Genomic DNA, 13,635 nt, shown 5'->3' with positions numbered 1-13,635 from the left:
ATGGTGATCTGGACATCTCTCTGACTGTCTGTGCTCAAGTTTGTCTTTAGATCAAGCAAGCACCATGGACGTTCATTTAAGCCTTAGAGCTTATGAAATGACAAATTTCCCTGGATGACAGGCACTTTAGAGCTAATCTAATCCTCGCTTCAATGAGTTGTTATGTCTTCCTGACCAACTTCAAAAGCAGAAATATCAAATATATAGGAATTATTTTAACAAGCATTTTACAGAAAAAAAAAAAAAAGAACATTCATAGCACCACTGGAGAATGCGTATCCTGTATTCGTTTGGTCTGAAATGGTGCTATCTGTAAGCACTTTCATTCAGCAGTGTGACCCTAAAGACTGGAGGAGACTTAACAATCTGCAAGAAACACAATGCAAGCAACTTGTTACTAAATTAGGTATGAAAAATTTTATTAGAGCAGGGCTTGAATGTTGACCGCTTTCACATAAAACTACTAAAAAAACAGAACTCATAACTGGACTCAGTTTAAATGATATAGATCACTTTCTGTACAGCTTAAAAAGCCAAAGTCACCTTGGAGATTGAGTCAAGTTGCCCATGTAGACACAGTCTCTCTACCAAATTGTTGCATACTGATCATGTTCATAGCTAAATATTTCCTGTTTTCTATTTTAATAAGTGACTAAATTCTTATTTCAGGCAACTACACCCCTTTGAGTTGAAAGTCATGGGGGCATTTAACTCCTCAAATCAAGAGTGTTTGGTTATGTGATAAATGCTTGCCCTCACACACACAAAGCAGCACAGAGACAATGGCAGGTGGTGGAACTCAATTATGACTTTGCCTCAGCTACTCCCAGCCCTACCCCAGGAACCATCAGCCCACCACAGGTCCACCCCCACAATCCCAGAGAAGCACAGGGTCCAAAGGAAGGTGGGAACCAAAGTAAGGATTCAGAGGAAGAGACACCCTGTTTGGGCTCCTCCCAGGGGTAACCCAAGAGACTCTCAGCCCTAGTGTCCAGCTGTGGCACTCACCATGACAAATCAGCACTAGAGCACCTTTTAAACAGTGGGGTGCAACTGCTATGGAGTTGGGGACATATTATGGGATGCAGGTGAAGAACATTTTGGAACAGCACAGGATTTATGGATGTCTAGGGGAAAAAAAAAGAGGGAAGAAGGAGGGAATTGGGTGGTTTAGGAGGAATGAGTGTGGGAAAATAGAGGGATACAGGAACAAAAGGGGCATGAAAATGGTTGGCTGGTCAGTATGTTTGTCTGGATGTGTCTTTCATCTGATCAGCACAGTCTGTCCTCTCTTTTAACTTATATTACCATCCCCTGGGGCTACAGACCCGTTCATTATGACTTAGCTATGTAGCTTCATGAGAGAGATTTCAACATATAACAGTCAACTTGCAGTTATAATAACACGGTCATCTAATGATAAAAGCAAGAAAAGATGTGTAGTGAGAGATAATGCACTTTATTATACATATTTGGAAAAAAACAGGCATGATTTTAGGAAGTTTTTCTTGATGTCTGAAACAAGCATAGGTAACTAAGATAAACTCAGAGCAATTGTTATGAGCCTGTTCAGGTTGCTGTATGCTCCATCTGCTTCAGAAATAGAAGAAAAAATCTTTGCTAGTCCCAGAAGCTTGACTGTTTATTTATATAGGTTTTTGCCTCATTTGTCATATTTATGGTAGCCCTGCAGTTTTCTCACTTTTAGAATATTGTTGTTTCCCATAAAATGAGGCATTTTTAACTTGTTCCGCCAAGCATTTTGGTTTTGTTTTTATTTTGTATTTATTTTTCCCAACATTTAATAGTAGCATAGATTTATTATTAGTTTTTCTTATATATTTGCAGAGGTTGATGTAGTTAGAGTGTCTTCTAAGTCTTAACAGATGGTAATTGAAGCTCTGATAGGTGCAAGTTCTGTAGCAGTGGGTTATTTTGTGGTTTTGTTCACATATTTATTTAGCATTACTTTGTCTTTTGTAAATAATATCTGTTGGTAGGAGCAGCAATGCTGGCTTGAAATCTGCAGTTCTATTTGGTACATTTGCTATATTAATTTTATCAAATAGTCACTGTAACTTCTTGCACATTTCTTGTTGATGAAGTCCAAGCAGTACTCAATAAGCATTTAGGAGAAACAAGCTTTCCTTCAGTGTTTCAGACATAAAGTAGTATGCACGTGGTTACTAATCTTAATAGCAGAGACAACATTTTGGTATATCTTAAAGAGAAGATGATTCATTGAAAATCTGTGCACCTAGAATTTAAATTTTATGGACCATTTCTTTCTAGCAATCTTATTATCTGGGCTGTTCATTTTGTTATAGTAAACAATCAAATTTGTGTTCTGTTTCTAATGTAATTTATATTGCTCTAATTGTAATTAGGCAATCTATCACTATCTTCAAAACACTTCACCAAATGTACGCCTTTGATGCTGCTAGGGCTATCCCTAAAGCTGCGCCCAGACTTCACTGCATTGTGGCTGTTTCTTCTCTGTTTGTTCTGTTTTAGCATTTGTGATAAAAAGGCTTTTTTTTTGCAGCTCATTTTAAGTTTCAGTGCAAAGTCCAGCTTAACAGGACTCCTGTCTGTGATTAGTTAATTTCTATTCTAAACTCTCAAGACACAGGTCAATAGAATAAATATTTGTATTTCAATATTTTTTTTGTGTTGTGGACTTATTGACCCTAAATTTATACTCTGTGCTAAGAAGCTGGGTGTTCTTCCCCATTTTGTTTGCTTACAGTGATGATCCAAAAAGTTTTCCCTTTCCATTAAAAAAAAATATTAATTCTTTCTTTGTTTTAAAAGCCTTCAGCTCTCTAGTCTAATCAAATTAATGATTTTGTGTACTTTCCCCCAATTTAGGCTCAGTCAATTTTTACTCTCAATTTAGGGACAGCTAACTACAAAGAGTTGCAAAGAGCCTCATTGAACTACTACAGGGAAAAAGCGTTAGATGATACTCAGTGTTGACAGATGTAAATTGAGATAGATTACACAAACAGTCCTAGCCTTATATAGAGAATTGTGGACTCTGAACTTGCCATCAGTATTCAAAGAAAAAGATGTTAAGAGTTTTAATAAGCAGTTTCATGAAAAACACCAGTGTACTCGTAAAAGGAAATAGGCTGGAAGAAAAGTTTAAGGAAACGACATAGAGTAAACCAGAAAGATGTGTAACAGCGTTATATATTATCACACCTTCAGTACTGCAGTCAGCTCTGGATCCTCATTTTGAAGAGGGTGCAGTGGCACTGAGAAGCAACAAAGAAAGGAAGTCTGGATGACTGAAGATACAGCATGGCTGGTGTTCCAAAAATGAATGAATCTACTTGAACTATTCAGAAATATTTTTTGGGGGGTTATAATAAGGATATATATAAAATCATGAGGGGCATGGAGAGCGTGAACAGGGAAACATTCATAAAACAGGGAACAACTCTGAAACATCTGTTCTCACACAGAAGCTTGAGTCGTTAATGTCATTAGTAATTGGAGCAGTTAAGCAAACAAATGGAAGTACTTCTGCACAAGTTATATACTTAAGCTCTGGAACTTTGGCCACAGGATGTTGTGTATCAAGTTTATATGGACCAATTAGAGAGGTACATGGAAGAAAATAAATCTATCAAAGGCTACACCAGGTACCAAGCGCAGCACAAGAAGCCCCAGTGTCTTGTGATACCACAAGTTAAGCTTGGCTTCGCGAGCGAAGGTTTGGGAAGGGATTTAACCACACTTACTACAAGCACGATGACCAAAGATTACCAAGGAAGTATCATACATGTTTCATACACTTGCCTACACATTCAGTACTGGCCATCAATTATCAGGGTTAGGCTAAAACATGGATAAACCAAACATTAATCTGCTGCAAATTTTTGAAATAAAAATTTTAAATAAGAGTTAGAGATGTATGTGATATGAAGAAAAAGACAATGTAGATTTTGATCTAATCTGAACATTGCTTAATACTTATTTTGAAAAGCACTTCATATGCACTGTTAAATCAGCTCAGAACCAATGATTATTTTCTATATGCAGGTTTTTTCTATCATTACTTCTTATTGCATTGTTAAGGGAAAAGAGAACCTTGGATGTTCACACACAGGAATTTCTGACCTAGAGCAATCGTTATAATCAATGACTGAAGAACAAAAGCCATTCATTTGGTAATATTAGTCAAAATGACCAATTTACTTAGCTTTATTAGTTTCCCTTCATCCTGTCTCCTGTTTCATATCAACACAGTTGGTAAATTTTAATTTGTTCCTCTTTTTGACCTGAGAAATTAATCAAATTTTAACACCTGCGGGTATTTTTACAATCCAGAAAGTATTATTTATACACTCCTTTAATGTACAAAATGTACAACGTAATGCTTCCCTAAGTAGAGGAAAATTCAAGCTACAGGAGAAATTAATTTCTCCAAAGCACCTCTCAATCAAATCTCTCAGCTTCTTTAGAGGTAAATTACTAAAACATCAGATGCTATCTGTTTTTTCCTAGCTTGTCTACTCTTAAATTCTTTGACCCTCTGTCTTCCTTTCTCTGGTCAACACTTTTATGAAACAACAGGCAGTGAGGGTGCTCAGTTGCGACATTTTTTTTGCATGTGATTGGATTTTGGGCTTTGTTTGTAGGTAGGTGGGAAGCTGGTCAGTTTCAGTGTTTTGCTTTCAAACCATTTGGCTTGTTTATTGTATATTTTCTACGAATGATAGTAATTATCACCTATGCATAAAGAAAATGTTTCTTACCATCACTGCAGAGGATGCCAGATCTTCCGTATGGACAAAGGCAAACAGCATCTCGTCTGGACTTTGGAAAACACGTAGCACCATTTCCACATGGATTTTCTTCACAAGTTGCAAACTGGCAGAGTTTTCCAGAGTAAAGTTTAGGGCATTCACAAAACCAATTTTCTGCATCACTGACAAATTTAAATGAAAAACAAAAAAATATGTATAAGTACCAAAATGCCTTAAAAAACCCAGGATGGGTTTTATATTCACAGAAAATCAGTGACATTTGACTTACAGTTGAAATACTTTTTTTTTTTTTTGTTTGGTTTTTTGCTTGTGTACTTGACATTACAGATGCCAAAATGCTTTACGGCATATGGGTGGCATGACTTGAGAGATTCTTTCGGGTTTAATTTTATATTTTGTCTTATCTTTCCTTTCCTGGTAAAATATATGGCTTTTAGCATGTATTACTTGTTATTCGTGCTGCTGCTTTTATAGCACAGTTGAAATAAGTGCTACAGAAAAACAGCTCTGCTATTATGGTTGAAAAAAGGAAAGTGAAAACCAAAATTATAAAGCTACTAGCTTACTTTGCAAATGGAAACGTCATTTGTACATTGAGCTATTATATATAGCTTGTGACAAGACAGTAGGATCTAAAGAACTGAAATAAAAATACTTACAGTAGTGCTTACATTGAAACTGAACCAGAATAAACAGGTAATATCTCTGCTTTCATATATTTTGTGTTCTCAGTCATAGAATAGTAGAATAGGCAAGGGAAAGAAAAAGTCGGAATCAGTCTTGAGAGGTGATAAAAACAAATGTTTAGAAACACACATATTCTGTTTGTATGAATTACCCGGGTTTTAGTATACAAAGGTAGCACAACAGCAGATATGACAGGAAAACCAAAATAAGATAGGTAAACCAGGAGTGTAAGACATTTCTACCTATTACTTATTATAAATATTATTTTATTAAAGGTTTTATTTGATTTTCCCCTTGTTTTATGACTGAAATTAGATGACAGCTAGATAGGTCAATTCATGTCATTACTACACATCCTCAGTATTGAACAGAAACATGTCTGTCCTGTATTTGATAAGGTCAAATGTGCCTGTGGGTACGAACACAGAAGACATGATGTGAGCTGTATCAAACCACAGTCTTTGTGTTTGTCCAGATAATAGCATAATTATTAGGGTGTTCAATGACAAAATGAAAGATACATGTGATGTTTTAAAATCTTGATAATGCTTATGATATTCATACAATCAAGTTGGAGAAAATAACCTAGGGTTGAGAGAACCCCTGTATTTCTTAAAACAGGGAAATAAGTGAACCTTGTGACAGCCTTTGTGCATAGCAATTGATGAGTGCATTTCTAAACTGACCACCTGCAGTTCTGGGGAGAGATGATCTCAGCTGGAGAGACTACCAGAATGAATCTCCTGAATAATGCCTCCAGACACCTTTGCAAAAGAAAATTACTATCAGCTGCAATAATAAATTTATGTGTGTAGCCTATTCTATTTATAGATCTGCTGCAGACACCAGCAGAGGAATGTAAATGAGATCCTGGATTGCTTTTGTTTGTGCAGCATCAAGAAGTCTGCTTTCTACGGTTTTAATATCAGCATTACATGATTCAGCTAATTAAAAAAGAAACAATAAACCGAATTCTTCCTGGAAATCTACAATTGATGGTGATGATCACTACATCATCAAATGTATTTCTGTTTGTTTATAGAAGAGAAGACAGATCATCCTTGCTGACTGCCAATATGCATAGACTTTAGTTTTCATCTTTAGAAAAACAATTTTCACGAATTCTTCTATTGAGCCGTATATGTCACCATTGTCCATTTCTTTTTATAGCCTTACTTTTGCTATTGTAGAAAACATTAAAAATAAAAGCTCTCATAACAAACTGTGAGGAGTTTATTGTTATAAAAATAAGCAATGTTTCAACAATTCACTATTCATGCTGTAACACTCTAATAATGAGTGATTCCTAATGAAGCAAGACGATTTTTAAAAAGTTTTACAAAATCATACAAAACTTGTAATAAAACAGCTAGCCATAGAGAAAAAGTATCACATCACATGAAGTTTCAGATGACTTACTTATTCTCTTTCAAAACATTCTGTCACTGTACTTATAAAGGACAAGATTCCCCATATTCTGCTGAATTAATCTCAGCTGCAAGAAACACATAAATGCTTGAATGACAGTGGACTTCTCTCTTCCTGAGTGGATTTCACTATTTCATGATCCTGCTATCCTTTATAAATGCAAGAAGCAAATGAAAAAGGACAGCAAATCAGAACAGTAATATTTTTTGTCTACGTTGTACCTGTGAATGCTCTAAGAAAAAGTTCTTGGATAGTTGCACACATGAGCTGAAAAAAGTAAATAATGCATTAAAGAAAAAAGAAAATTATCAGAATTTGAGGCTTCAAAATTAGAAACAAATTTGGAATGTTTTTCTGAAATGTGTTATATATCTACACTTGTGTTTGAGTTCAGATGTAGAGAGATCTGAAAGAAATTTGAAGAAAACCTCCCTGTTGTCACCAGTTGAAATGCCTTCATTTATATTGTGGTCTTGAGTGCGTGAACTCAATTTCTTTCAGATGAACCTGCACCCGAAGATTTTCTTACACCTCAGGTACTCCAGCTGTTAGTGGGCATTCAGACCATGGGTCCAGACCAGGTCCAGTGTGATTTAAAGCTCCCTGAAACATGAATAATGGGGATGCTGGGTCCTTAGCATTAATTGATATGCCCTGTATATCTATTCCTATCAAACTATGTTATCTGGTAATGTGGATACATATTTATATGCCAACAAAAGAAAATCAGGTAGCTATGGCGGAGGTTATATACCAGAAAAGACTCCAGATTTTAAACTGAAATATTGAAGAACTCCAGAAGTAGATAGAGAAAAAGACTTAACCATCCAGAATCATATGAAGAAAGAATGATACAAACAGTGTGAGAAAATGGAAGAAGAGACAGAAATAGTGAAGAAAAGACAAGAACAATACTCCTAGAGCAGTGTTACCTCATGTCACCAGACATGATATATAAAGAAAAACGTGCAGGGAAGATGAACTGTCCTCTGAATAACTCTGAAATGGTGAGAGACACACTTCTTTTTATTACCATTACCCATGTTAAAATACTCCTTTTGTCTTCAGTCTAGACATTAGCTTGGAAAGAAAATAATCAAGAAGACTTTTCATGGTACAACATGATACTGGTAGTTCCATCAAATCCTTGTCCTTGAATCTGTATGACATCAGTGACCTGATCTAATGAAATCAAAGTTTTGTGTAAGATTGACAGCTTTGGGATGCCAAAACAGGTTTTGATTAATTCCTGTTTTTAAATATAGCATAATAAGGGGAGGCTGGATTGTAACACATTAATAATACAGTCACAGCTGTATTTAATCACAGTTTTTTGCTTTTAAACTAATTCTGTTTTTAAAAGAAAAGGTTATAATGCCTCTGTGCAACGTGCCATGGGCATAATTTTCACCCTGGTGGTATAGTGCTGTGGTTTTCCAAAGCAGGCTATAATTTTCAATGCGCTTGTGCTTTTTCCATCTCTGAAGTGGGAGCACTATATTCTGCCATTCCCAGGGAAAGCACTGTACATGCCGTTGTTATAGTCACATATGAGAGGGCTTCCCTGAAATGCAAACCTCTCCACACCCTTTAATCATGACAGTACTAAGCTGAGAATGTAAGAAACTATGTGCTGGAGTGGGTTCAATATATTTAACTACAAAAGTTCTTTTAATGCACTCACTATATTGTATGGGACAGTTATGGAAGTTGGAGGAAAGAGCTTCCCAAGCTTCTTCAGTTAATAAATAGTAGGTATAATTCAGTTAATTTTACAGTTGTTACTATTATTTATTGCTACTCCATTTTGTTTTAAAGAACAAGAAACTGAAAGGAGCATCACAATTGATCACTTTAAACTTTAAGTTGAATTGCACTTCATGCAAAGATTCATTTAACCTCCTTATAGAAAAATAACAGGATAATGTAAAGGGGATTAGGATCTTCCTTTGAAAGCTTTGTGTAATAGCCAAATCCACAGAAACTCATTGCAGCCAGAAGGACAACTTCATCTCAACAATAATCTTAAAAATATTAAAGGACAATATACAAAGGAAGCATTTCTTCCTTGTGCACAGCAGGTGTTTTTCTACTATATAATACATCTGCCAATCTTTCCTTGAATTATACAGTGCCTGAAAATCATTTCAGCTTTCCTGCTGCTTTAGTACTTTCAACCAGGTTTCCTCAATTACAGTATCTTCTCTAGATCTGAGTGCTTTTTGTTAACTTTACTGTTTTGAATCCTTTTTTCCCAGTCAGGAATTATTATTCTGAAAGCTCTTGTTATTCACTATATTTTATTTATGTTTTTTTCTTTTTTTTACTGAAAGGACTTATGTATTGGGTCTGTGTGGCCAGGTTTTGATAGGGGGAGAGAGGAGTGGGGTGACTACATAGGTGGCTTCTGTGAAAAGCTGCTAGAAGCTTCCCCAGCATCTGACAGAGCCAATGCCAGCGGGTTACAAGACGGTCCCACTGCCAGCCAAGACTGAGCCCATCAGTGATGGTGGTGGTGCCTCTGGGATAACATGTTTTGAAAGGGGAGAAAGTTACTGTGCAGGAGAAACTGCAGCCAGATAGAGGAGTGAGCGTATGTGTCAGAAACAACCCTGCAGACACCAAGGTCAGTTCAGAAGGAGGGCAGGAGGTGCTCCAGGTGCCAGAGCAGATATTCCCCTGCAGCCCATGGTGCAGCCCATGGTGAGGCAGTTGTGCCCCTGCAGCCCATGGATATTGATGGTGGAGCAGATCTCCACCTGCAGCCCATGGAGGATCCCACACCAGAGTAGGGAGATGCCTGAAGGAGGCTGTGATCTTGTGGGAAGCCTGTGCTGTATCAGGCTCCTGGCAGGACCCGTGGCCACATGGAGAGAAGAGCCCCCACTGGATCAGGTTTGCTGCAGGACTCCTGACCCCACAGGGGACTCACACAGGAGCAGTCTGTGAAGAACTGCATCCCCTGGGAAAGACCTGAATTAGAGAAGTTTGTGGAGAACTCCCATGGGAGGGATGCTACATGGGAGCAGAGGAAGGAGCAGCAGAGACAAAGTGTGGTGAACTGACTTCATGCCACATTCCGTGTCCCCCCAAGATGCTGGAGGGGAGGAGGTTCAAAAAATCAGGAATAAAGTTGAGCCAGGAAGAAGGGAGGGCTGGGGGAAGGTGTTTCTAAGAGTTAGTTTTTTAATTTCTCATTACCCTACTCTGATTTGACTGGTAATAAATTAATTTCCCCAAGTCAAGTCTATTTTGCTCATGACGGTAACTCATGAGTGATCTATCCTTGTCCTTATCTCAACCCACGAGCCTTTAGTTATATTTTCACACCCTTATCCTGCTGAGGAGGAGAGTGATAGAGAGGGTTTCATGAGCATCTGGTGTCCGGTCAGGGTCAACCCACCACAGCTTTCTGAACTGATTCTCTTTATTCAAACTACCACTGACAGGCTTTTTTTAAACCAAGTCTTAATCACTTATGAACTATATCAGTTCTGAAAACTCTTAGGGAAAATATTTCCAGATTGAGTGCACTCATAGAAAAATGTTTTTGCTTTAAATTTTCTTAGAGGCAGGCTTATACTCAGTTATGCTGGTTCTACCATGGACTAAATAGGTTCTCCCATTTAAAAGATATTTTCAAATTCTTTGATCCAGATTAAAAAATATTGGAGTGGGAAGGTACAAATTCCACTTCAAAAAGGAGGATAGGAGAAACAAAAAAGTTCCAATATGTCGTTTGCATGCTGCCGACATGCAAGAAATAGACCATTGTGTAAAAAACAGTTCAGCTCAAATGAAAAATTAATTTTTAGGACCTTGAAAGATGTCATTATTTTCAGGAATTTAGGGTTCTATGATTCTATGATTGTTTTATTTAGGAATGTACACATTCAAATATCTAACACAGTGCTATCGATCTTTTCAGGATCAAGAAGCATCTCCTGCAGTCTTTTGTAAACCCTATTTAACCTCTATTTTCCACTCAGATGGTGAATACACAGGTGATTCCCCATCACAATGGATACACATCCATTGAAAAGTATGATGCTTAAAAAGTCATGCCCTCTCATGTGACAGTTATGACCATTCCTGTCACATAAGAGGATACACAAGTGTGGGTTATCAAGCACTTCTGGACACATAACACTTAATGGTGCATGGTTAAAGATCTCTCAGGAAAAAGTACATCAAGCAGTGGTTGGTCAGAACAATTTATGTGGGCAGAAATCCATTCCCTGGCCACATCTAGGAACAGAAATAATCGTCAGTCAGGCTGAGTCCACCTCAAGGGCTGCAATTAACACTGACACTACTCCTCTCCCCAGTATCTTCTACCTTTCCCATTAATCTACATTTTCTCTTTCCTTGTGTTGTATGGGACAAATAGAAAATAGATAGTATCATCTGCTAAAATGTATTTATAAAAAAGAAATTAAAAATATTAAAAAGTTGAAAGGCTATGATTTTAATAATAAAAAATTAGCACTATATGAAATGTGGTTGGGGAAATACATGAACATTTTAAACAGTGTAAAGTAGAAGCCAGATCTCCATCTCTCACTGAAATCACATGCTGCCTAACTTCAGCTCGTCCTATGAAAATCTCTCATAATTCCTTATGACAGAAAGTTTCCAGTTGCTCCCAGCAGTCCCTAGAGCTCTGAACAGTCTTTTCTCCAATGTATCTGCTATTTTCAGCGGAACTTATAAGCAACATATTCAAAGTAGTGACACTGAACATGGATGTGCAGCATATTGCTTGTTGCACTGTTCTCATTAAACATGCATTGTATATTGTTACTCATTTCTGTTCAAATTTTAAAACTTTTAGCAAAAAACTATTCATTACTTCAATATTAGATTAATTTGTAGGTTGCAGAACTATGTAACTTAGTAATTCCCAAGATTTCGAAGTCTTATCATAGTAAACTGCAGTTTGCTACATTGATCATGAGGAGCTCAAGTGCTCAGATAAGCCATGTAGTCTGGCTTTTGTGCATCAACAGGCAAATGACTACCTTGAAAAAGTAAATTACATGAGAATTTATGTTAGAGGAAACCCATTGCATCACAACATTGTTAACAGTACTTGTACCTTCAAACGAACAAGTCTGTTGCTCTTCCTTGACATCACAATGACGATCCATTTTGTTACATTTATGTAGAAGAATACCATGAAGTTACTCTGTCAGTCTGGCTCTACAGGCTATCTTATCTTGAAAGCTTCAGGGGAAAGGAAATAAGCTGCTCTTTTAAAGAAGACACTTGAATTTACAAATACGTGACTAAGATAACCCAAATTCAGACTGGAAATACATATGTGATCATTTACATTTAAGCATATCAGTGTTTAGAGTAGTATCTATGAGATAAGGGCTTTAACAAATCTTTAACTGATATAAAATATAGTCAATTATAAACATTTATTAATAATTTTTCAACTGTACTATTTAAAATATAAAATCAATGTTTATATGATGAGTAAATTCTTTTAATATTTCACTTTCCATTTGTATTTAGACTACCATTTATTTTTAAAGGTGTCAAGGAGATGAAAAACTGGACTATTTTAAAATATGTTACTATTAATAATCTTTTAATTTGTTAAACAGCAATAAAATTCATACCACGGTGGTATTTGTGAGAAGGGCACCTCTGGCAGAGGTTTTTGCTAATGCAACTGAAACGGAACATCTTCACCAGGATTTAATCTGCTTTGTGATTGTAAAGAAAGCCGAGTAAGAGCAGTTTGTGTTGCAGATGCTGATTTGAGTCTCCAAGATTTTACTGAGCACAACATTCTTTTCTGGCAGAAATTTCTGTAACTCAGATAGCTACCTTTAAATATATCTTCTGTGTGATTTAATTCTGTCTTTTAGTATAATTTAAAACAGTGTTTATGTTTAAGGTATCATTTATATGTTTTCTCTGTTCCAGCAATTAGATTTACGCTTGTCTAGAAATTGCAGTACTGGAAGACTGGAGTGATTCATTGCTAAGGTGCTTCTATTGTAAGCTTTTCCACTACTGTAAATGTTCAACTCCTCAGGTGGCAGCTGTGGCAGCATCAGTTGTGCAGACAGAATACCATGCAGATTCTGATGGTTTAAGGAAGGCTATTTATTGCTAAAAGAAGTCCTATACAGCATGATATTTACATATGGTACTAATTACAGTTTCTCTTAAAGACTAACTCAGGCACATTGAGAGTCTCTGTAATAAATGGTAAAAACAGAAAAAAAGAAGATATTATAGATTGACTTAGTAAACAAAGAACATTTGAAGATGTACAAGTCCTAAGCAGAAGACATAAAAAGTGCTGACATGACTTTAAAACGTCTATAATATATAAACTGTAAGATTTTGTTATATTTGCCCATTTTGTCTAAGGGTGACCTTTAGCTTCAAAGTAGGAGTTATGCTCCAAACAGACAAACTAACCTAGTTTACACAGAACTCCATAAATCTCAAATTTTAGGTAAGACAAGAAAAAGCATAGCTTTTGTGGAGCCCCTTTAGCACTCTATTTGTTACTTATCAAATATCTTTTTGTATATATAGCTAAGCTGTGCTGCTGACATGATACAGTGAGATGAAAGGAGCACTAGATCTATGAATTCATCTAAGAGCCACCAGCATAACTCATAGAGGAGCATGAACTGTATATTAATCACTCCTTCCTTATACGTCACCACCTGCCAGGGGATGGCTGGTAATGTGCCCTCTCATTCTTAAACAG

General features: G+C 36.6%; 1 protein-coding gene across 1 annotated transcript in view; it reads right to left on the bottom strand.

Annotated features, from left to right (window-relative positions):
• Positions 1-13,635, bottom strand: part of EYS (eyes shut homolog) — a 579,093-nt gene that overhangs the window by 46,992 nt on the left and 518,466 nt on the right. The window contains exon 30 of the mRNA XM_061347833.1: positions 4,767-4,939. Within this exon, the coding sequence (XP_061203817.1) occupies positions 4,767-4,939 (173 nt within the window). The remainder of the gene's footprint in view (positions 1-4,766; positions 4,940-13,635) is intronic.

The sequence above is a fragment of the Neopsephotus bourkii genome, unplaced genomic scaffold, assembly GCF_033783945.1.
Source record: "Neopsephotus bourkii isolate Nb327-2 ecotype Australia unplaced genomic scaffold, CSIRO-AGI_Nbou_v1 NB_330, whole genome shotgun sequence".
NCBI classification, from domain to species: Eukaryota; Metazoa; Chordata; class Aves; order Psittaciformes; family Psittacidae; genus Neopsephotus; species Neopsephotus bourkii.
The sequence above is the reverse complement of the archived record's forward strand: the minus strand, read 5'-3'. Positions and strand labels throughout refer to the sequence as shown.